General features: G+C 40.8%; 1 protein-coding gene and 1 non-coding gene across 2 annotated transcripts; one reads left to right on the top strand and one right to left on the bottom strand.

Moving 5' to 3' along the window:
- Positions 1-83: 83 nt before the first annotated feature.
- LOC138611774 (homer protein homolog 3-like) lies at positions 84-19267 on the top strand. The gene is made up of 10 exons (XM_069685009.1): positions 84-133; positions 5724-5880; positions 8141-8272; positions 8396-8500; positions 9235-9243; positions 9587-9720; positions 12470-12626; positions 17498-17605; positions 17731-17811; positions 17902-19267. The coding sequence occupies exons 1-10, from the start codon at positions 111-113 to the stop codon at positions 18085-18087; spliced, it is 1092 nt and encodes a 363-aa protein (XP_069541110.1). The 5' UTR covers positions 84-110; the 3' UTR covers positions 18088-19267.
- A 2494-nt stretch (positions 19268-21761) lies between these two features.
- trnan-guu (transfer RNA asparagine (anticodon GUU)) lies at positions 21762-21835 on the bottom strand. The gene has a single exon. It is a non-coding gene; the product is annotated as a tRNA-Asn (tRNA).
- Between the last annotated feature and the right edge of the window lie 831 nt (positions 21836-22666).

Consider the following 22666-nt stretch of genomic DNA (forward strand, 5'->3'; position numbering starts at 1 on the left):
TGAATCAATTAAATAAAAAAAACTAGCAAGTTATTGTTGGGTTTATGGATGCACTGCTTCAACTTGTATCCCCTCTTCTTGTAGAAAAGGAGCCTCAGTAACCTTGTAAGATGTTTCCTCACCACAGAGAAAGGTAAGAGCACGTGGAGCTTCATGTTTTTCCTGTATGACATTTGATTTCTTGTACCTGTAGCATGCTATGGAAGCCATTTCCATCAGTGAAGGAAAAAATAATACTTTGCCTTGATAATAAAAATATCATCATGGCAATTTAAAATGTGTGAGAGGAAAAAAAAACAATTAAGATATGTCATTATTATAAGATAGATTATCAGATCATTCTGCAATAAATGTTAGTTAGTTATGAGATTAAAAAAAAGTGGAAATTATAAGATAAAAAGTCATCTCATAATTCTACTTACATGGGGATATTTTTATTATAAGTTTTTTCACATTACATATGAAATGGGCTTCCATAGAGGCCAGCTGCTTATTTTAAATATACAATGAAACTCATGGGAAAGTCTGTCTTAGCTTAAAGAAAGTTGAAGTATTTTTCCGTGCAGCACATTTGGATAAATCTCGTGGCTTTCTGTTTCACCCTCTGTGCTAACACAGGTTCAGCTGGAACGCTTCAGTGTTGATGAATCCGTTAAATTAAGGCGATATTCTCCTCTAATGTTGTTCTCGTGTTTGTGGCCCCAGAGTCTCAGATTATTTGACCCATAATTCTTAGTAATGACTCTGCTTGGGATGCTTTTATTGCAGTTGTGATTAAAAAAGGACCCAGGAGCGATTGTATAGAGGATCGTAGCAGGCAAAACTTCTGTGTAATTTCTTAAATATGTGTGTAATAATAACAAAAGAGAATCCGATATTGTTGCCCTGCTGTCTTTTTATAGATGGATTATAGCGACTCAGGTTTCCTTGCATTCATTCAGAAATCTGTCTCTAATGTGGAACATCTGTTTAGAGAAGATTTAGATAGAGCGGAGCAGACGGAGACAGGGGAGACCCACTGATGCAGATTGTGAACGTTGTCAGATTGTGGTAGGAATTACTGAGGTTATTCATCCTGAGGTGCAGCCCGGACCTCCATCCAATCTGTACCAGGCTTTGTAATGCTTAGAGAACCCCCATTAAGCCCCGTAGGCCACATCCATCTGCTGAGGATGAAGGTCGAGTAGCTGAACATCCGTCAGAGGAGGGAGTACTCACAGAGAAACATGAACACAGACACACTGTTTAACACCAACAGAGCGTGTCTCATGGACATTCTTCACATACAGAAAGGCCTGAGTATTGTCACAAACACCTACTTGTACTTCTATACACGTGAGGACACTAATTATTACCAAACCCTATCAACAATCTAATCCTAACCTGAACCTTGAAACTAAGTCAGAATTATCAAACAGACCTATGAAGGTCAGTGGAAAAGTGAGGACCAGTCAAAATGTCCCCACTTTCCAGGGATGTCCTCACACAGAATGTAGAAAAATCAATGGTCCCCACAAAGGTGGCTGTACAAGTACACACACACACACACACACACACACACACACAGACATTCTTATAACCAACACTCCTCCATTCAAACAGATACTCTGCGGTCCATACTTTTTATTTTATTGTTAGTACATACTGCAGCTGCACTTACAAAGCATGTACTTTGCATAAAGTATGCAGACAACAATAACATACTTCTTCGTCTTAACACTGCTGTTTGAACATACTATACATACTGTACATACATCTGTACATCCGTCACAGCCTGAAGCACATCTGACAGTGCTCTCTCGGCAGCTCAGTCGAAGTTACGCATCTTCAGCTACACAGAGGACTGTGAGTCCGACAAAGCCTGCTAGCTTGTTTGCTGCAAAATGTGACCAGATGTAGTCGGACATTCTTTTTCTGGCATACTTAGTAATGTGGAAGTGGGTATTGAAAGGCACTTAAAGTCTTGTTACACCTGACTCTGCCGGGGGAAGTTGCATGTTTTTCCTGGTCGGTCAGGAGTAGCAGTGGAGCTGATCACGTAGCTCAGGCGCTTGAATGAATGTTTGGCATCTGATGCACAAAACCTCAGGCAAGGTTGAAGCTTGGCAGGAACATGATTACTTTAGAGTGAAGCCCCTCTCCACTGTTATAAGAGTGCTCGATGAAAAGAGTGACACTATTATTGTGAATCCCATTTGTTGTTGAGCATCACAATAGTTGACCTCGTTAGTTGTAGTTGGGCCCCAAAAAACATGTGAGAGATGCTATTTCTCTTAAATCGTAAATGATAATAAACTGGATAACTTTGTTTCAGACCGTTGCCTCAGCAACACAAATAATCCGAAGACATCACCTTGTTTTTTACCTTTAAAACACCAAAACTCCTTTAGAAAACACAATAGATAATGAAATTGTTTGTTGGAGCACCAATGATATCAATTCATTCATTCTTAAATAGTTTGATCGTTTCAACATTAGGATATAAACCCACAAGCATCTTACAGCACAGTCATTTGACATCATGCAAATACATCGCAGCAGATCTCAAACAATGGCAACCAAATAAATATACTTGCTAATGTCACCAGAGGTATTTTGATTTATGCTACTTGTTGCCAGAAAAGTATTTTTTTAACAAAGCAAGGTCATGGAGTTTCAAAGATGAGTGTATGTAAGTCAATTGAGTTGAATTGCATCATGGGAATAGAGGAAATTTGAAGCTTGGCTTATACTCAGGAGTAAAAGTCAGGATTTCTCAACCTGCTGTTTTCATTGAGATTGTTGTGGTCTCATGCAAGACCTAACCTGGGAATCAGATAGATGTGCCAGACACCTGGTCCACCTCCCGTTCAGACCAGTTTTATCCAGCATGACTCCAACCGGGCCGATCAAAACTATTGATCTGATATAGGACATGTTTAAGTGCTATTGAGCCATTTTTGTAAACAAAGATGTCTGCCGCTGATGTGGAACGTTAACTTTTGTATCAGAATTAAACAATCTGGACTTTTATTATTTGTTAAAACGGTGTGAACAGCGTTAGCTAATTATCATAATGTCAAACGTCTCTGTATAATGTTGAGGTGGAAGCCCAATGAATTGAATGTTAGTGCTAGCTACCTAGCCTAGCAGCATACTGCTACATTTGACGTTGTGTTGCGCTGATTGGTTGTAGCGTCCAGAGGCATTTTGGTCTGCGCCTGTTAAAGGAAATTACATTACATTTCAACAGAAACTAAAAATGAACTGAGAGGCTCCAGACTAATTATGAGTTTTAATGTTGCTTCAAGATAGTTTATGTGGCTTTAAGTTCCTTTTTGTGGCCTAATGAAGGAACTGTATATCACCTTGCCATCTTCTTCAACAGCATCACAAAAACAAAATCAATTCCAACAAAAGCTCTCAAGTCAGGACAGCTGCATAACCCAAAGTCTACATCTGATTCTTCTTATGTAAGAGATGAATTTATATCACCAGAAAGCCAGAGCACAAATCTCACTCCCAGCGAGGTCCTGTCCTCAGATCAGTGTATCAGGGGTTGCAGCATGAGATGCAATGACAACAGAGGGGGGATTACTGCGAGATGAGAAGGAGAATTACAGCTCGGGTTATTACCAGACTTGAGTGGGTAGGCCATCCAAATGCCACTGTTCATATCAACATCTATACAGACCGTCCTTGAAGCCCAGTGTATGTGCAACTCCATATAATGTCTCTTTTTTATCTTTTATGGTGAGAAACACAGAGAGACCATTACTGGATTTGTGTGTCACTAATGGGGTCAGATATAAATGTGAAATGTCTGGCCAAAATAATACAGATCTATTGGGAACAGCTTCTGCCATTTACAATACTGCATAGAAGAAGAAGTGTCCTGGATTTTACCATTTAATTATTTGGCTCCTCTTTCAGGCAACATTTTGATGAGATGAATTTTAGCAGCTAAGCAACAGAGTGATGAACAGAAACATCTTAGTTTTATTTGTGAGACTGTAATCAGTGTTGGTATTGTCTGGCCAAAAGCAAATCAAACTTCTTGTCTTGTCTTTCTGGACTTCCCTGTGTGCCACATTTTGTATGAGGGGATGGACGGTGAGATAATCTTAAGATTTTATTTTACTGAGGTTACTCAGCCGTCACATTGGTATTGATCTGTGACCTTGTCAGTGATTTATTCTTCGGTAAGTCACCCATGCTGTTAGCTACGTTAGAGGCCTAGCTCTAAAGAAGGCAATGTCTGTCAACTGGTTACTCCACCGCTCTGATTCACACTCAGATGTCTCATCATCTATTTCATGGAATCCCATGAATCTTGGTACAGCCATTCTTGGTCATTAAAGGATTAATCCTACAAACTTTGGTGAGCCCCTGATGTTTCCTTGAACACCACCAGCAGGTCAAAATGTTGCTCTCGTCAAGGACCAAATACTTGCAAATCAGTCCCATCAGCTTCAGCTGTTCTTTGTTATTAGTGCTAATTATTTAAAACTAACACAAACTCAGAACCCATCTGCTGTTGTCTGCTGACAATAAAGCCTCTGGGAGTGACAGCCAATTTTACAGCGCTTCTTGTGTAGAGAGTTTAGCGAGAAAGGACTTCTGGCCAAGACTTTCTTTTACTTGTTTTGTATTATAAGTAGGAACTTGAGAAGCAAGAATGGCGTTGGAGTTGGGATCAGAACGGATTGTTAGCTGAAATTAACCACAGAGCTTAATCATTAGTTTATAAAAAGCCATTGTCAGGTCCAAGATCGCATTACAATGGATTGCATTCCACCCATTTTGCTCTCCACACGGACTGTTTGTCCTGCATGCAACCAAAGCCTGCTGATAAGTGGTTGGTCAACACGACTTGAAAACAAATGCACTACAAACGGAAACCAGAACACTTCCCATACCAAAATCCGGACCTGCTCTTTTATGCAGAATGTGTAAATGGAGATTAATGCGAACATGAAGCAGTGAGATGGGGAACATGGTAAACATGATACCTGTTACACTTTAACATGTGAGTCATTCCGAGCAGATTAGCACCGCTCACAGTAGGACTATAGACTGACTTTGTAAAGTCTGTGTCTTTACCTTTGAGCTTTGTTTGAACAGGAACGTTAGCAAGTAGTGCAGTACAGTGCTGTACATTTCTAGAATGGACACTGGCTAAAGAGAAACAAGCTAAAAAGAGAGAAAGACCTGAAGCAGTCTTGCTGCTCACACCACATGACAGTGGTCAAACCACCTCTCACTGGTGACTTTGTTGCTTTGATATATTTACCTCGTATCCAGGATACAACTCTGTAAATACTGGCAGGATCAGGGCAGAGCGTGGAGGTTGCCCGGCGTGGGAGAGGGTTCAGAGAGTTTTCAGTCAAACATCATTTGCCAGTTAAATCACAGCCCTGTATGACTGGTGACTGAGTGACGCAGGGAGAAGTGTGGGAGAAAGCCAGAGGATGATTCAAACATCTGCTCCCCAGACGGCAGACAGATACGTGTAGAAGTACCAGCAATTAACGAAGGGTTTCCTTTTCAAGCAAGAGAGTCACAGCTGTGCGACAAAGGGGTTTAACAGAGGAAATGTTTTGATGCTCAGGTCATGAAGCGAAACACACTGACTCCATGGAAAATGTCTTGTTTTTAACATTCTTATGTCCAGAACTTCCTGCCCTTTAATCAGATGTATACAGTGAAGTATTTCATCATCAACCCTGTGTTCCCTCCTCCAGGGAGCAGCCGATCTTCAGCGCCCGGGCCCATGTTTTCCAAATCGACCCTGCCACCAAGAGGAACTGGATCCCCGCTAGCAAGCATGCCGTCACCGTGTCCTTCTTCTATGATGCTAACCGTAACGTGTACCGCATCATCAGCGTCGGTGGAACCAAGGTGAGGGTGAGCAAAATGGTAATCATAATGATTATGTAGATCAGGCTTTGGGATCCAAAGAGGCTTTATTGTTATGTTGATCTTCTAGATGATAGGACTCGATACTTAAGAGCCAGAGCATGTTTCTCGCAGCCTCGTGGATTTAGATTATGAGAAGGGGACCACATCCGTCACTGGGGAGGGGGAGGGGGCTTGGGGTCTATTTGATCTCCTCTTACCACCTCTGGTTTGACCCACATTTCTTCCTCCCAGAAGGCTGTGCGAGGTGGCAGTTGGTCAGTCAGAGGCCCGATCCTGCCAGGCCTGGTGTCTGGCTCCTGACTAATCTTCGGTGCTGCGTTCACTGTCCAACATGTTATGTCAAACATGTTGACGCAGAAATGCAGACTTCAGCGTTCATGTAATCGTTTGTTGGACGGGGAAAAAAGGTCCAAGACACTTCCTGCTAAGCTGCCATCGCCCGCAATACTGGGATTTAAATCAGTTGCATTATTGTAAAGCCGGAGATGACGTAAAAAGGTTTATAAATAGGGCTGGTCTAATATTTATTCCTCATATGCTCAGGGGGAAAGATGTGGCTTCGGCTGAGAGGGGTCACAAACCTTGTGGATGGGCTGTGTTTCTGTATCTTTTCTGCTGTCCCCACTCTGAGAGTAATATGATTTAAATCTGTCTGTGCTCTGATTTTACTTTGAACAATAAACTCCTGTGATGTGGCAGAGCTCTGGGCTTTTGATCGTATTCAGATCTACGTCATCTGAAGAAGAAACACAGAGAGAAAGGGCTTAAAAATAGCTGAGTGCCAGGAGAGGAGTTAATGCGTCACACATGTAAAAATCGTGTGAAAGGTGATGTTAAGCAGATATTCATGAGGCTTATGTAAGTTCTTTGTTTAAATGACCACATAAAATTAATAATTAATAATAGAACTTCTCAGCAGTGATTTCAGTAATTTCCTGCTGCAAACTCACAATTTTAACAATGTAAAACAAAAACACAAAAAGATCTCCGGCTTTGACGACCACAGCGCTGGCCTCCAGGAGCAGGATATTCAGGCACAAAAACCACAGAACGCCTGAAATAAATACCCTATTTAACAACTAAACTTCAAAATTGGCTACTTTAAAGAAATAGTCTCGAAGATTTTCATGTAAATAAATGTCTGTTAAGTCACTATCTATCACCGAATGAGGTAACACAATGGTGATTGAGCCCACTTATGAAAGCCTTTGCATTTGCAGTATATAGTATTATTATGGAATTGGTTGTCCGTGGTGACAGAAAAAATCCCAAGCGGCGTCCAGTTAGTGACGCGTTTTCCATCGCCCAGCAGTGGTTGGTCTGCCAGAGAGGGTAGGTGGAGCTAAGCGGCTGCTTTTCCGGTCTCTGCAAGTGCTGCGAGTAAACAGTAATCTACTATGGCTGAACAAACAAAGAAAAGATGGATGACTACAGACACAACTTCAACAATAAGTGAAAATCCAAAGAAAAAGAAACAAATTTGACGCTCAGATGAAGCAAACAGTCTAAAAAGGAAAGCGACCGTCAGCGAGGAAAATGAAGAGTTACAACCGTAACCCAACCGTTGACGTTAAATTGGGAACTGTACTCCCACAATTATCGTTTATCGCCATAAGGTCCGCCAAATTTTAGAGATTATATCTTTAACTTTAGCTAGTATTCATCAATACTTGTGGCAGTTACACTGACAAGTTACACTAAGCCATTAGCGACAGTTAGTTTGTTACATTGTTACTAACATCTCTGTTAGTGTCCATAAATACTGAGACGAACTACAGAAAAAATGACGTTAAATATAATTTCAATGTAGATGCGTTATTTGTGCCATAATTGAGTACTCACATTAGTAACTTGTCGCTTACCCCTGAGTAACTAGCAGTGGAACTGACAGTTTCCGTTGGCAACAGTTGGCAACCTTGACTTTCCGGCTCAAGCCCAGCAAAATGCGCGTGCATGTTTGGTGCGTTATTTGGTGGGAGGGGCTTAGCAGAGTGATACGGAGAGGTGGAGGGGTTTTTTTATGCTCATGTAGTTTACGGCCACTAGGACAAGTTTACTCACGATGAAGAGTTTTATTCAACTGCTAAAAACAAGATGAAAGATGAGGGTATTTAGATGGGCATTACAAAATATCTCCTCTATTAACACTAATTATTCATTTAAAACTTTCAATAAACTGTCTGCTTTGTCAAAGTGACGTACACCTGTCTGACCATCTTTGTCCTCTCTGCATTTGCAGGCGATCATCAACTGCACTGTTACACCCAGCATGACATTTACCAAGACGTCCCAGAAGTTTGGACAGTGGGCAGACAGCAGGGCTAACACGGTGTATGGTCTTGGTTTTGCTACAGAGCAGCAGCTGCACCAGGTAAACTAACCAAAATCAACAAAGTTTAAAGCACTTATGAATACTTTAGGATATCACACTTTAGAGCACTGCGTTATTGTTTCATCGCCTGTAACAGTTTACCGCTCGTCTTATTTTGAAAAGTTTTCAGAGAAGTTTAAGGAGGTGAAAGATGCAGCTCGCCTGGCTCGGGAGAAGTCGCAAGATAAGGAACTGGCCAACACAGCGCTTAGCATCGCTGCTCCTCAGGTGAGCTTTAGAGGATGTCCAGATGAAAGTGGAGCGAGTCTCTGCAGGTACCAGACAAAAAGCGTAAATGTCAGGATCAACAGAAAATCATCCAGTGATGCATTTATGGCATTTTAGGATTGAGGAAAGACTTTGAGCACAGGCCAAGGTTAGACAAACGCACCTGCAGCTCAGCTATTAGACAGCACCGCTGTGATTAAATAAAAAGGAGGAAGGAAAGAGAGAAAGAAAGATGAGCTGGGTCACTTGTCTCGGAGGGAAGAGAAGGAAAAGTAGGGCGGTGGTAAAATTATCCCATGCCGCTCAGCAGTGAACCAAAGCCGCATTTTCTCCCCCCTGCTCCTGACTTTAACACTAATGATGAAAATGTAGTCAGCTCAGGGCTTTTCTGATCAATAGAGAATAATTACCCATCAGTTACATCTGCTTGGCCATGAGGAACATGCCCATTTCCTTTTTAATTCCACGGCTCAACAGATTCCAAGTGATGTCTCTCACTCTGCGTCTTTATCGATTTAATGAACACATTGGAGGAGCCAAAGCTCCAGAAAATTGCCAACTGCGTCAATTAATTGTACTTGATTCTTGCTAAGTAGTGCCGCGCTGCATAACTGATCACACAGCTAAGTGTGCATGTGGTGGTGATATTTAGAAAAAGGTCATGATGAATGAGGAGCTCTTTGATGACATGTTTCTTTGTCTGTTTTGTTCCTCCGGGTGGATTTCCTCTGTAGTTCTCACAGGTGAGTCTTCTGTTGCTTTCACTTCTTATTTCCAATCCAAGTTTAAGTCAGCACAGTGAAAAGCTGTCTCAGAGAGTGTCCAAATACACCCTGAACATCTTTTATTTCCTTCCTGTCTGTCCCTGAATTTTTAATTTATTGATACCTGCCGTGCTCCTATTGTACCTGACAAAAACAGACACCATAACCGTCTCAAGAACAAAGCTCACATCACCAGGAGTCATTGCTTTAGTTTTGTGTTGTCTTTCTTGAGTTTGATGAGAACCCTCTTCTCCCTAAATAATCCTATGTTGAGATGCAGTGTTTGTTATTAGGGGAGTCCATTTACTCATGTGTTTCTCAGGACCTCTCGGATGAACTCCAGTCTCCACCTGTGATGTGTGTAAACGGACCAGAAGATAAGCTTTTCCGCAGCCAGAGCGCCGACATCACCCTGTCCTCTGAGAAGGAGCGCATTAAGAAGATGCTCTCTGAAGGGTAACTGAGTTATGCACACACACACAAACATTAACAATGGAAACTGAAGGGACCGTGAACAGTTTCTTCTCCTTTTTTCTGAGTCCAATCTCCGCTTCTGTTCAAACAGACACTGTGATAAGACTCCCTTTGTGAGATGTGTGTTCTGTGGGCGTGTGAAGAATCTGTGTGTCGGCTGACTCTTTGAAAATCTCGCCGTGAAGACCCCAAATTTCTCTCTTTTCTGCTCTGCTGCGCACAAAGTTCAAGCTTGGCGACTCATTTGAAACTAGTTTAAAAAGTTCAAAGTTTTCACAGTTTCTTTTGTTTGTGTGAAGTATGAAAACTACCAGCCTGATTTACATGGAAGTTGGTGAAAGGGTGAAACGAAGGCCAAGAAAGACCTGATTAACATGTTTGGAGCAGATCCTGATCTGACTCACGAACAAGCAATTATAGTGACAAATTAAATTCTTATTAAATGTTAAATGAATATAATAGCAGACTGGACTAAAGTACAACATTTCACTGAAATGAAAACAGGTTAAAACCACCTCAATGACAACTGAGCAAACTTCCAATGTCGTTGCAAACTCTGGAAAATGTTCTGTAAATAGACCTCCGGGTAGCTATACCTTTATGCCTTTATAGAGAGAGAGGACAGTGGATAGTGTTGGAGACAGGGCAAGAGAGGGTGGGGATGACATGCGGCAAGGGGCCGAGGGTGGGAGTCGAACCCAGGGCCGTCACATCGAGGACTGTGGCCTGCGTTTATGGGACGCACAATGTAACCGCTGAGCTAAACCGGTGCCACAAAAATTGTATTTTTTTTGTTTTGTCATTCAACTTTGACATTTTATTTGCTTTCTTGCCGAGAGTTAGATGAGAAGATTGAACCCACTCGTATGCCTATAATCTAAATACAAAAGCTACAATGAGCAGCTGGTTAGCTTAGCTCAGCATGGAGACTGGAAACAGCTAGCATAGGTAACACATTCACCTAAAATCAGCTCTAAAGATTACTAGTTAACATAGTATGTATTTTATTTTTTTCTATACTAAAAAGGAAGAGTAAAAATTACATTTTGTTGTTTTATAACGCATAAAGGGGGTTGCTTTGTGTATGTTTATTCCTTTTGGGCAGAGCCTTTATGCTAGTCTTTCTACTGCGCTAAGCTAGCTAACCGTCTTCTGGCTCCAGGTCCATATTAAAGTAGTGTGAAATTAATCTTCTCAACCAAACTTTGGAAATAAAGAAAAGGAGTGTATTACCTCCGAAAAGAAGTCGACCATGGTAATTATTTTGTCATCAAAACTAATTGTGTGGGTGCTGGTTTGGCTCAGTTGGTAGAGCAGGCGTCCCATGCGCGGAGGCCACAGTTCTCAATGCGGCGACCGCAGGCTCGACTCTCGCCCTCGGCCCTTTGCCGCGTGTCATCCCCCACTCTGCTCTTTTCTCCACCTGTCCCACCTAATGAAGGCAAAAAAGAATCTTTAAAAAGAAAAGGAGGCTGATGTGATTTCTTGTCAGGTCAGAATCATATTAACGGCAATTTATTACACATCATTTTACTACTCTTGCATGTACCCTGCCTGCTTAACACAAATGATTCATCCTTAAGTTGATACATCGATTTCAGACACAATATCCAACAATATCAGCTTCTTCATGAGGTTTATACAGATTTCACTGGATCCAGACTATTAATTACCTTCGAGCAGGTAATCCATTACCTTTAACAGCGTTCACTGAGTGTTAACATGACTTTTATGTCTTGGGTTAATTACAGATTCACGTCATTCGATTTGTTAAGCATTCTAGAAAACAAAGAGTCCATTGACGAAGAGGCCACTAATAAATAACATCAAATAGGGCTTGTGCACATCTCCTCATTCAGTCCTTTGAGCCGCCCACGATGCTTTTATATCCTACAGTCCAATTATTACGACAGAAAGCTGCTGCCGAATGGTTACCATGCTAAACTGTTGCTATGGGACAACCTCAAGCTTTGTGGATATACAGAGACAGAGCGAAAGGGATGAAGAGAGAATATGACTGATCCTTTGTAAAGATTAGCACATAACCGATTTACATGATCATATTAAATTATTTCATATGTATGTATGTATGTAATGTATAGAGTCAAGTGGCAGACAGGTGCCATGTCAGCTGTCTAACTTGCATCTCTTTCAATGTCACACTCAGTTTTTTGATGAATGACTTAATAAAAGTCGTCCAGTATCAGAGGATTACTGTGGGCACAGTGTGGTCTAGTTGTTTGCTCTCTTGGCATTTAAATGAGTGTATCTTTGCTTTGTTATAAACCTGTGAAATGACCTTCAGTCTGGGCAGTAGGTGTTCTGCTGCAGGCTGCAGTCCTTGTTATAGCCTCCTTAATGCTGCTATAGTGGCTTGCTGTTTGTGTTAACCAGGCCAACAGTGTTACATGATGTTCCGAGCAGCAGTAAGTTGTGGTTGTTACACAGAAGCTCGAGTATTCAGGAGAAGATGCTCTATATGACTTATATAGGAGTGGCACGGTGGTGCGGTGACTAGCTTTGGACGGTTCGGACGTAGGAGGCCTTTCTGTGTGGAGTTTGTTCTCTCCCACAGTCCAAAGACATGCATGTTAGGTCAGTTGATCGTGGACAAATTTCCCCTGAAGGTCCGTTCTTGAGCGTTCAAACATGTCACATGATCAATTATGTGCCATATTAGCCATACTGTCATATAGAGTAAGTCTCACTGAGCTGTGTTTGTGTCTTTCAGGTCTATTTGTGAGATGAACCTGGAGGCCGAGCTCTTCACTCTGCAGGACAGTAACTCCAAACTGGTGGCAGCTCTGCATGAGGCTAATGCTAATGTGGAGCAGTGGAAGAAGCAGCTGGCAGCGTATCAGGAGGAGACGGAGAGACTCAGAGACCAGGTGAGCCTCTGCAGTGTTCAGCCCCTGATGCTCAGGTGCAGAGGGAACTATGGAGATGCTCTGCTGAAGTGCACTTACACTAAACATTGAGTCAGACATTATTTAATCACTAAACCTATTATAGAGTTATTATATAGCATTTTTTCATGTGCCCAAACACAAGCCTCAGGTTATACCACAGCGGCTGCAGAGTCTTCACTTCTTCCCAACACACTCCTACTTCTAAACTTTAAAGTAATTGAACAGGGGTGGGACAAATTATTGGTATGGCAATATATCGTCGTCCTGAATCGTGGAATACAATTATTGATAAGCTGATGCCAAATATCATTATTTTAATTTACAAATATATGACGCTCTAAACAGATTTCCCTGCGATTTTGACTCACCTCGTCACTGCTTCATGACTCCTTGCGGTGGCGCTTATGACAGTCATGAGGGTAACATGAACAGACTGAAAACACGTACGTTGATTCAGTCTGTGAAACTGACACCAAACTGCAGTGAGTGAATACATTAATCCTCTACTTCACCTTTTAGGGGCATTTTGTATTTTTCAGTTAATCAGATATTGTGATTTATCATTATATGATTCTCTTTGCAGTATATCAGTTATTGCAGAATCGCTGCATCGTGATATTATCGTTGTCATGGGCCACGTATCGCACATCGTATCGCACATCGTATCGCACATCGTATCACGGCGTGAGTTACCCTGTGATCCCCACCCATATAACTGAACATACAGTATATGGTAACATATTTAATATGTTTAATTTAAATAACTGCATGGATGGAGTGTCATTTTTGTCTTTGAACAGCAGAATGAAGGTGACTTTTAAAAAAAATCAGTTTGTAAATTATACTTATGCAGATTTTTTTCTCATAGTTCCTCTTTTTGTGTTTCTTTTTTATGTTCTTATTTTGTTTCTTTAGTTTGTTTTTAATTATGTAAAGAGACTTTGAGTACCATGAAAAGCGCTATACAAATAAAATGCATTATTATTATTATTATTACTTAAAATACTTTAAATACTTAAAACAAAGGTTTTTGTGTACGCATTATAACCAAAGGCTAAACTTTAAAATTGCCTGGGAAACATACACTTTTGTTACAATAAAGGTTGCCTAAGTAACTGAGTATCAGACTTACACATCAAAAACCACTCCTTTTTTCATTGATAGTGATCAGTTTTAAATGATTGACTGGATTAGAGCTGAACTGTAAACTCTAAATTGCCCTAAAGTCATAAACCGGCGCCCTGTCCAGGAAACATTTTTCCCACTATAGTAAAGGCACGACTCGGCCTGATCTACCTCTTATTGGTTTTTCCTGATATTATAACTAATCTCACTCGTCATCCTAAAACTAACCAACCCTAACCATCACGGGCAACAAGTACGAGCCAATCAGACGTAGAGTAAAATGAGCTGAGCCTTCAACATAGTAGACTTAGTAGTTCTGCATACAGGAAGTATACATCCTGCCATTAGTGATTCAGGTGGGTGGTTGATGAATGGGTTAGCTGTTACACGACGGGCTTCGTGAGAAAGTCAACCTCAAATATGTATTTAATGTGTTATGAAGTGTGTTATGGGGAGTTTTGAAACGGATCAGACACCACTGGTGAAAAAGCTACATCAGGCCAGAAGACCTTCATGCATCATTGAGTCAAACACTGAAATTAGTTCTCTAAAGTCCTTTGGCCTTCTTGTGCACCCAAGTGTTTGTTTATAGTAACCCACAGGGCATAAGCTGATGTTTAAGGTCGCACCTAATTATCAATTCTGGAACTGTGACACTCTGACACTGTGATTGTTTTTTAAACCAGAGCAAGGTGACGACACTCTGTCACTATGCTGCCTTCAGTACCAGACGAGTCTGTCTCTGCTGATGGAGGTCATGCTGCTTATTTTTTATTCTTTATTTTACTAAAGACTATTTTACTTAGAATTTTGAACTAAATACATCCCGGGAGAAATAAAGTGTGGACACAAGAGTAATGGAAGGTTTGTTAGGGAAAGACAAGAGAGATTAAATGATGTTTGCTGAGATAAGACTGCATTACAGTCATCTGTTGGATACCTCCACAAAATCTCTCTTACAGGGCCTTACATATTTGACCCACATGATCCAGACTTTAATAAACACATCTTTCTGAATTGTGGGGATTCAAGAAGTAACCAGAGCCGAGTGCTTTTTTACGAGCAGATATCAAAATGCCAAACGTGTATTCATCATTACGGGTTGCCTGAAAATCTCCTAAGAACAATGTGGTACATTGCAGAGGCAGGTCAGTGTTAATTATGCTGTTAAGTGCTTTTTGAAACCCTACCCAAAAAGGGTCTCACTGCACACATACGCTAGAGGCTGGCTTCCTGAAATCCAGTCTTCAACACTCGGCATCGTCTCCAAAAAAAATGTGCTTTCTGCTTCGGCGTAATGAAGAAACCAGTGAAACACTTCCAACGAAATTTCCCGACACATAAGGAGTTTCATCTCCTCTGGAGTTTACACACACGTCCAGCCAGCCTTCAGTTGTTCTCGTTGTTTTCAGACTCTTAGTTTCCTTTGCTTTGAAAGTACTTTCTTAGAAAAATGGCCGGTAACACATCTGGCCTTGCTTTAATCAGGTGTTTTCTGATGGTTGAACTGGTTCACCATACACACGCCAATGTCACATTTTACCACAAGGCAGCTTGGTGTAAATACTTTCGGCCTCGGGAGGGTTTTACACTCTCAGGTTCCAGTAAATGCAGACGTCTCTGCCCCTCACCTTTGTCGTCACTCATCAATAAAAGGTATTTGCTGGAGGCTGATTCCTGCGGGAGCGCCCTCGCCTCAGGCTGACAATTACAAACCTCTCTGATTCTACACTTTAATACCTTGATCCTTTTCCATTATAGCCCGACTTTACAGTATCGATCACTACTTCTTAATTCTCCACCACCCGCCTGGTATTTAGAGGCACTTTTCACTGTTTTGGTCCACATCAACACATTAATTTGTCTCTCTCTCCTCTGGACCGAGCGTGTCCCCTCTATCTGAGGAAGGGGACCAGGTGGCTGAAAATGGTTCACGTCTCTCGGGTGGTGTGAGAGGGAGGAGGGTTTGTAGGACAGCTATATCCTACTTTCGATGCCCCAGTTAGGAAGAAATGAAAAATCACCAGAGGGAGCTGGCATCCACTAGTTTCTGTCTTTTTTTCTTCTGCTTCTTCTTTCTACCGTTCCTCCAAGTGAAGTGTCAACCATGCATGGTCTAAAATACTCCAGCCTGTCTCCGCCTGACCCGGGGCTTTTTAAAAGTTGTTTGATTCATGGGGCCCAGGTGACGGGCCTGTTTACCTGGGAGTGGTGACATGACTTGCATATCTGCCGGTTCCTGAATACTATTGTTGATAAAGTTTTTGGGATGTCTTAGCTCGCACAGTTGGAAAAAAAAGTTCAGATAAAATTAAAATAAGCTTTGTTGATTGGTCCTCTTTCATATTGTCTATAAGAAACTTTTACAGACTTACAGCATTTTTAATTATGTGATTGTTTTGCCCAAATTTGATATTACATGCTCTTAATCAGGTGTGTAAGAACATTACAACATTAGACACCCTGAAAACAATTTGGGAATTTTGAGGAATTGTTAAAAAAAAATTAAATTAGATTGGATGATCTAACAGTGAGAGATATTCCACTTAATGTCCATTCAAGATGTATTCATTTGATCTATTTGTATTGTACTGTTGGTCATGGCTGCTTTTTATACACAGCTCCGGAAAGAGACTCCAAATGTTCCTTGTATCAGAATCAGAATCGGGGTTTATTGCCAAGTAGGTTTACACATACAAAGAATTTGTTTTGGTGATTTTGGTGCAGAACAATTAACACAGAACTAGAATAAAAATAAGTAAAAGACTTAACTAGAATAAGATAAAAAAATAGGCAGTAAGAATAAAAATATAATAAACAATACGTATAATACAAAATATGTGTGATTAAAAACTCTCTTCAGCCTCTCTCTTCATGTCATGTCCAGCCTAACCCAGAACCTTACTGAAAACCTCCTGAATGTGATGAAGAGAATGTTGGATGGTCACAAGCCATCGAACAAAGCCGAGCTGCTTGAATTTTTGTGCTAAGAGTGGCAGAGCTTCGCACAACAGCAATGTGAAAGTCTTCCAAGAAACATGAAAGCTGTAATTAAAAACCAGGTTGCTCCACCAAATATTGATTTCTGAACTATTCCTAACTGAGTCATTATTTGGTTGTTTAAAAATGAACATGAACTTGTTTCCTTGCATCTTTGTGTTATCTTAATCAGTCGTCATTTTCTGCAAATTAGAATATTTTATGTACAAGTTTGGAGAAATGTTTTTTACAACAAAACAACAGTTCATTTAACAGAAACACAAAAACACAAACCTGTAAGTAGAAGAACCACAGAAGAGCTTTTTTTTTTTTTTTTTTGCAGTGGTCTCTTAATTTTTCCCAGAGCTGTAGAGCTGATTTTCTATCTTTCTTGGAGATATATAAAAGTTTATTAAAATTCTGTGGTACAAAACATACAGTAAACAGGAGCCTTCCTGAGAGTATAAAGTTACTATGTGCACAACCATTCAGAGTTTACAGGTTCTCTATATCAATAACAATAACTTTATTGATCCCCAAAGGCAAATTCACTTGTCTGGCATCTCATCTACCATTTACTGAACCTTTGTAACCATGTATGTAGACCCTGATAGGTAATAATGGCCTATATGGTGTACATTTTAAGGAATAATGAATGCTCCAGGAATATGAGAGAGTGAACATCCACTCGTTTGATTGAGTCCCACATAAATACATTTAAATTCTGTGTGTTGGTATGCTTTAAGGTGGCTGAATTAGAGGCCCACGGAGGCCACGGCCCCAGTGACCTGCTGAAGGACGAGCTGACACAGTCCCTGGAGGAGCTGGAGTCACTGCTGAAGGCCAAAGATGAGGTTGGTGCTTGTTTAACCGTTCTATCATGAGCTGAAGAAAGAGGTGGGAAGCTGCGATGTTCATCACAAGTACTGATGAGTGATAAAGTTACTCAAACTCAAGTGAAGCTCTCGTTCGCTTCCAGGAAATCCACATTTTGCAGAGCAAGAAAGCAGACTACCACGAGATGGAACACGATAGAGATGAGGCCATCCGCAGATTACGGGTAGGAGAGGGATGATTCAACGCCGTGGCGAGCTTGATAGTGACAGCAGCATTTGTTTTTCTCATTTCCTTTGCCTCCTCTTCTCTGCAGGAGATGGAGATGCGTAACTCAGAGTTGGAGCGTCGCATCCAGAACTCAGAGCAGAACCTGAATAACTCTTTGGAGGACCGGGATCGCATGGACTCTGAAATCCAGAGGGCCATCGAAATTCTGGACATCAAGATCTTTGACCTCAATGACCTCCGCCAGAGCCTGGTGAAACTCATCGACAAATAAGAAAAATTTGAGGAAAGAAGCAACCAAAAAGAGACAAAGGATGACAGGGTTAGATTTGTCGTGGTCGCTGCAGCGAGGAGTAAACATAAACAAGAAGGAGCTGGTCCCTGTCCTCTTCAAGCACAAGAGCCACCTCGGCTGCAGGAAGGTTTCTCCATGCTGTGCTGTACTCCACAACTTACTGTAGGTGTTGGCCTAAGCTGCAGCAAAAACATGCTTGTCCAGTCTAATGTAACGCTTCATGATGCTTTCAAGGGTAACGTTCAATGCAATAATCCAACTTTAAGGTAAGTGCTTCACAGTGCTAGACAATAAATATTGGTGCTTGTAGTTTTTGGAAAGACTTTTGTACACAAAATGACGATGCAGTGTCAAGATGAGCGATAAGAGGCCTTGTTTATTTATTTTCAACTGAAAGGTAAAGTTTTTACAATTCAATGAGTCCATGAAAACACGGAACAGTGACAGTTTATTCAGAGGAAAGTGAATGTAAATAAAAACTGCACACAGTAAAAAAAAAAAAAAAATTAAGAGACTTGCCTATTTAACAGCCTGCGTACAACATCATTATTATCATCAGTACAATAGCACACAAATTGAGTTTTATATTATAGTAAGGCATGGACACAACTTACACTTAATAATGAGATATATGAATATTGACACGATCAAATATTAACAACAGTCACAATAAGGTCGTTATCTTAATTTAAGCTTTAAGTCTAAGATAAGTTACATTAACCAGTGCACACAGTTTAGTCGGTAAGATGCATCAAATAAATACATGTAGGATAAGTAAGTATTTTGGACATGATATGAAAAGTAATGTTAACTGTCTAGTAAACAGCAGAAATAAAATCATTTAGTATTACAGATAAGGTTTAATGGAGTTCAACTGTGCATCATCTCATAACCAGACTTATTTGTTAGAGACGCATTCAAGGACATCACATATTTCTGCCTTCTGTCATTTTCAGCACGTTACCTTTAGCTGTGGACAATATGCCAAACGCCTTCACAGAGTCTTTAAACACACACTGTTTTGTTGAACAGTCTGTGACGCTATGTTTGTATTTTTTTTAAGCCTTATTGTTTTATTTTAAAGACGGTTGTTGATATTCATGACAGCTCTGTCTCAAACTTTGAGCTGCTGTCATGAGGGATGGAAATAAAAGCAAATGCAGTCACTCATTGTGATGTACTTCATTCTTATATTGTTCTTGTCATCGTGTTTGTAAACTTTATTGCTACCATAGTATGAAACATACATATGTACATTGATCTATTTACAAAGTGTTTACAAACTAAGGTACCAATCATAAGTTTCTAATCTAAACCTAACTTCTCCACACAGAGCACAGGCCTACACAGATCGAAAGGACATTACACAGTCTAATGCTGGTTCTGTTGAGTGGCAGGTGAATGGGGAGAGCAGGCTGTGATGTCATGATTGGTCCAATCCAGCAGCAGCAGTCTCTTCAAACCGACTAACATGCCCAAGTTTTCTTAGGTTTTCTACATCCACTGTATATTTGCTATTTCAGTCACTATAATTTAACCTACTTTGGACACCAGGCCACGACTCAGGGAGGAAGTGATGAAAAATAACAATACAGGCCCTGTTATTGGACTGAGTTCACTTTAAATCCTTTTACGAGAATCAATTGGAGGGCAAGTCTGCTGCATAGAGCATAACAAACATGACAAAAGACATCAACAACCTTACATGACAGCACATAATTAACATGAAACTAAATCATCAAAAAAAGACATCATTAAATCATTAAGCATCGCGATGCTTACAGATGATTATTTGTTAGTGAGATGCTTCATCATGTTGATTGCTGCAGTTAAGAAGCTCGTAGGGATCGAGCCGACAGTCTGCCCGGACGCGAGCTACTGTCTGCCCCAGCCCCTGCCTCTCGGCGCCCCCTCGATGTTTTTAAACGAGTGTCCCGCAGGGCCGCGGCATTTACTTTGAAAATATTAGGCCGGTTGCCTGAATATTGCAGCTAGGAATAATGGATTAGGACTTCATATTTGTGGGTTTTATCTCTGAACTGAGGACATTGATTTATCTGGCTGCTGTAGTTTCTTTACAGATTAAAAATACTATTACAAAAAATAACAGACTAATAAATGTTGTTGTAATATTTTAGATAAAGGAAGGGGTGTCAGAAAGAGGGGAAAAGCGGAGTTATTATACAGGGACCTAAGGTGAGAGGGGCCCAAGAAGCTATCAGAATGTAGAGCCCATAGAAGTGGCCCATAGATGATGCGTTTTGTGTGAGGCCATCCGGCAGAATATAAAGTAGATACAGTTAGCTCCACCTTTACCAGCTGCAACTCATCCCACAGTCTGAGAACCACCAGGTTGGGCAGCTTCACACCAAAGTGGAAGAAAGCGGTTGTAACTGAATTTAACTCACAAAATATTTTACATTTAGCAAACTTTACCAAGAAATGTATAAATGTTTCTTATGCTGGCTCTTTCGCCTGTCTCTGAATTCAGCCTCACTATTATGACATCGTACTGGGTTTGTATACGTACCATCTTGTCACAGTTTTACTTCTGAACCAGCTGTCACACTGAGGGCTCGATGATGAGTCAGACACAGGACCAGGTGGAGGGTGGACCCTAAAGAAAGAAAGAACAAAAAGGTTTGTTGCTAAAACACCTCTCAGCACTATAACATCAGTGATAGTTCAGCACTGTGGGGGTCTAACATACCCTTCTGGATGCTTTAGTCTGACACGCTGTTGATCAGGGGGGATACCTGGACACAAAACAGTCATTTTAAACTGGTGTTTGTTGCTGGCATGGACTGTAGTGTAATGTTAACAGCTGCCACTCACACTGAAATCCCTGTGGTCGATGGAGGGTAAGCCCCTTGTAAGTATATCATAGGTTTACCTTTGATGTGGAGTAAATACTGCTGGTATAAACAGAAGCTTATTTCATGTACAGCTACAGAACACATGCTCTTACTAAACTGCTCATATTGAAAATAGATATAATAGTTGCCTTAACCATATTTGTATGTGGTGAAACAAGTATAAAATGTTTAGCCAATAACACAGTACCTTACATACTAAATAACAGACTAACATGTTAATGATCCACAGGACCAGTTATCAAAGCAGTTTGTTTCCCTCACACTTAACTTCTTTGTATTGTATTTTAGCTTTAATGTTCTTTGTGGGATCACCTTAAGGGTGGGCCTAATAAAAACTCCGGAAATAAGCTGCTAGGACTGCTATACATATTTAGATATGAAAATAAGAGTTTTAAAACAACATGTACGCTAGTCCGAGCTGTTAAACCAACCGTAAAAACACATCATATGGCTTCAATAGCGGTTCGACCGACGGGGTGTAGATATTTACCCAAAATTTCACAAAAACGATCGTTAATGCACCTTACGTCACACGATTCACAAGCGTCAAGGGGGAAAGGGAACTCGATGAGTCCTGTGCTGAAAGGAAACGAGCTCATTCATTCTTTGTATCTGCTCCGCTGCCACATCTGCTACAGTGGAGGAGAGCCGCGGTTTCACATTTACGTTGACATGTCGTATATTATTGCCGATTATAGGCGATCTGATATGTGAAGACCATACACGTTCGGACACTGTAATATCTGTATCAATATGAAAAAAATAATAAAGTTATGTCGTCCCTGGGTGGGCTCGAACCACCAACCTTTCGGTTAACAGCCGAACGCGCTAACCGATTGCGCCACAGAGACAACCATACATTAAAAAACACACGAAAAAATTTAAATGACAATCTGGTACAGTAAAGCGAGGCCTGCGGGAATATGTTAATCGCCGGTGCTGAAGCGCCCCCTTGTGGCAGCCAGTCCACGCATAACGTTGACGAAGGCATGTAATAATAATTTCAACCGCTAGGGGGCTTATCATTAGCAATGTTTAAACGTATAAAAATGCAATTAAAAAACATACTAACCCTTACACGAAATGTATTTACCGACAGCAAATTTGTGGTTTATATTGTGAATACCGTTGCACGCAACGTAAGGTTAACACTTTAAACATTAAACATTTAGCTAGCGAAAGGGCTAAACTACGAGTGTGCGTTGCAACAGGCCGATGTGTTCGGCAATTTACTGCTACCTAGAGAAGTGAGAGATAACTTAAAATAGTTAACTATCACCCGCCGACAAAAGCCGCCGATTAAAATTAGCTAATAACTGACTAATAAGCTATGGTACATTAGATAACTAAAACATGAGGAGGTCGACGTTTGTCGACGATACATTTTATCCGAGTCAGTCGTTCGACATGTTAGCTAACGGTAACTCTGACATTGGCCCGTAAAAATGTGTTAAGAAATGAATAGTGAAACTGGACAAACCACCACAGGTAGTGCAATAAAGACACAAACACATGTAACTATTATTAATAACACTGGATAAAACTCACCTCTGATGAATAAACAAGCAAATTAATCCTCCAAATGAGTCCGTCTGAAGTTACCACAGACCAATGATAAAAATGGTTAGAGCGGTGGAGAAAATTGAAAACTTTACGTGATTGATTGGTCACGCTTCGGTAAC

Source organism: Semicossyphus pulcher, unplaced genomic scaffold, assembly GCF_022749685.1.
Source record: "Semicossyphus pulcher isolate SPU_LCO1_2020_fin unplaced genomic scaffold, fSemPul1.0.p SCAF_7, whole genome shotgun sequence".
In the NCBI taxonomy this organism is placed as follows: domain Eukaryota; kingdom Metazoa; phylum Chordata; class Actinopteri; order Labriformes; family Labridae; genus Semicossyphus; species Semicossyphus pulcher.

Bases quoted from the DNA above. Each gene is read 5' to 3' on its own strand.
- LOC138611774 (XM_069685009.1), top strand. From the start codon at position 111: ATGTTTCCTCACCACAGAGAAAG. The intron at 9,721-12,469 runs GTAACTGAGTTA...TGTGTCTTTCAG, and splicing joins AAGAAGATGCTCTCTGAAGG to GTCTATTTGTGAGATGAACC. The intron at 12,627-17,497 runs GTGAGCCTCTGC...GTATGCTTTAAG, and splicing joins CGGAGAGACTCAGAGACCAG to GTGGCTGAATTAGAGGCCCA.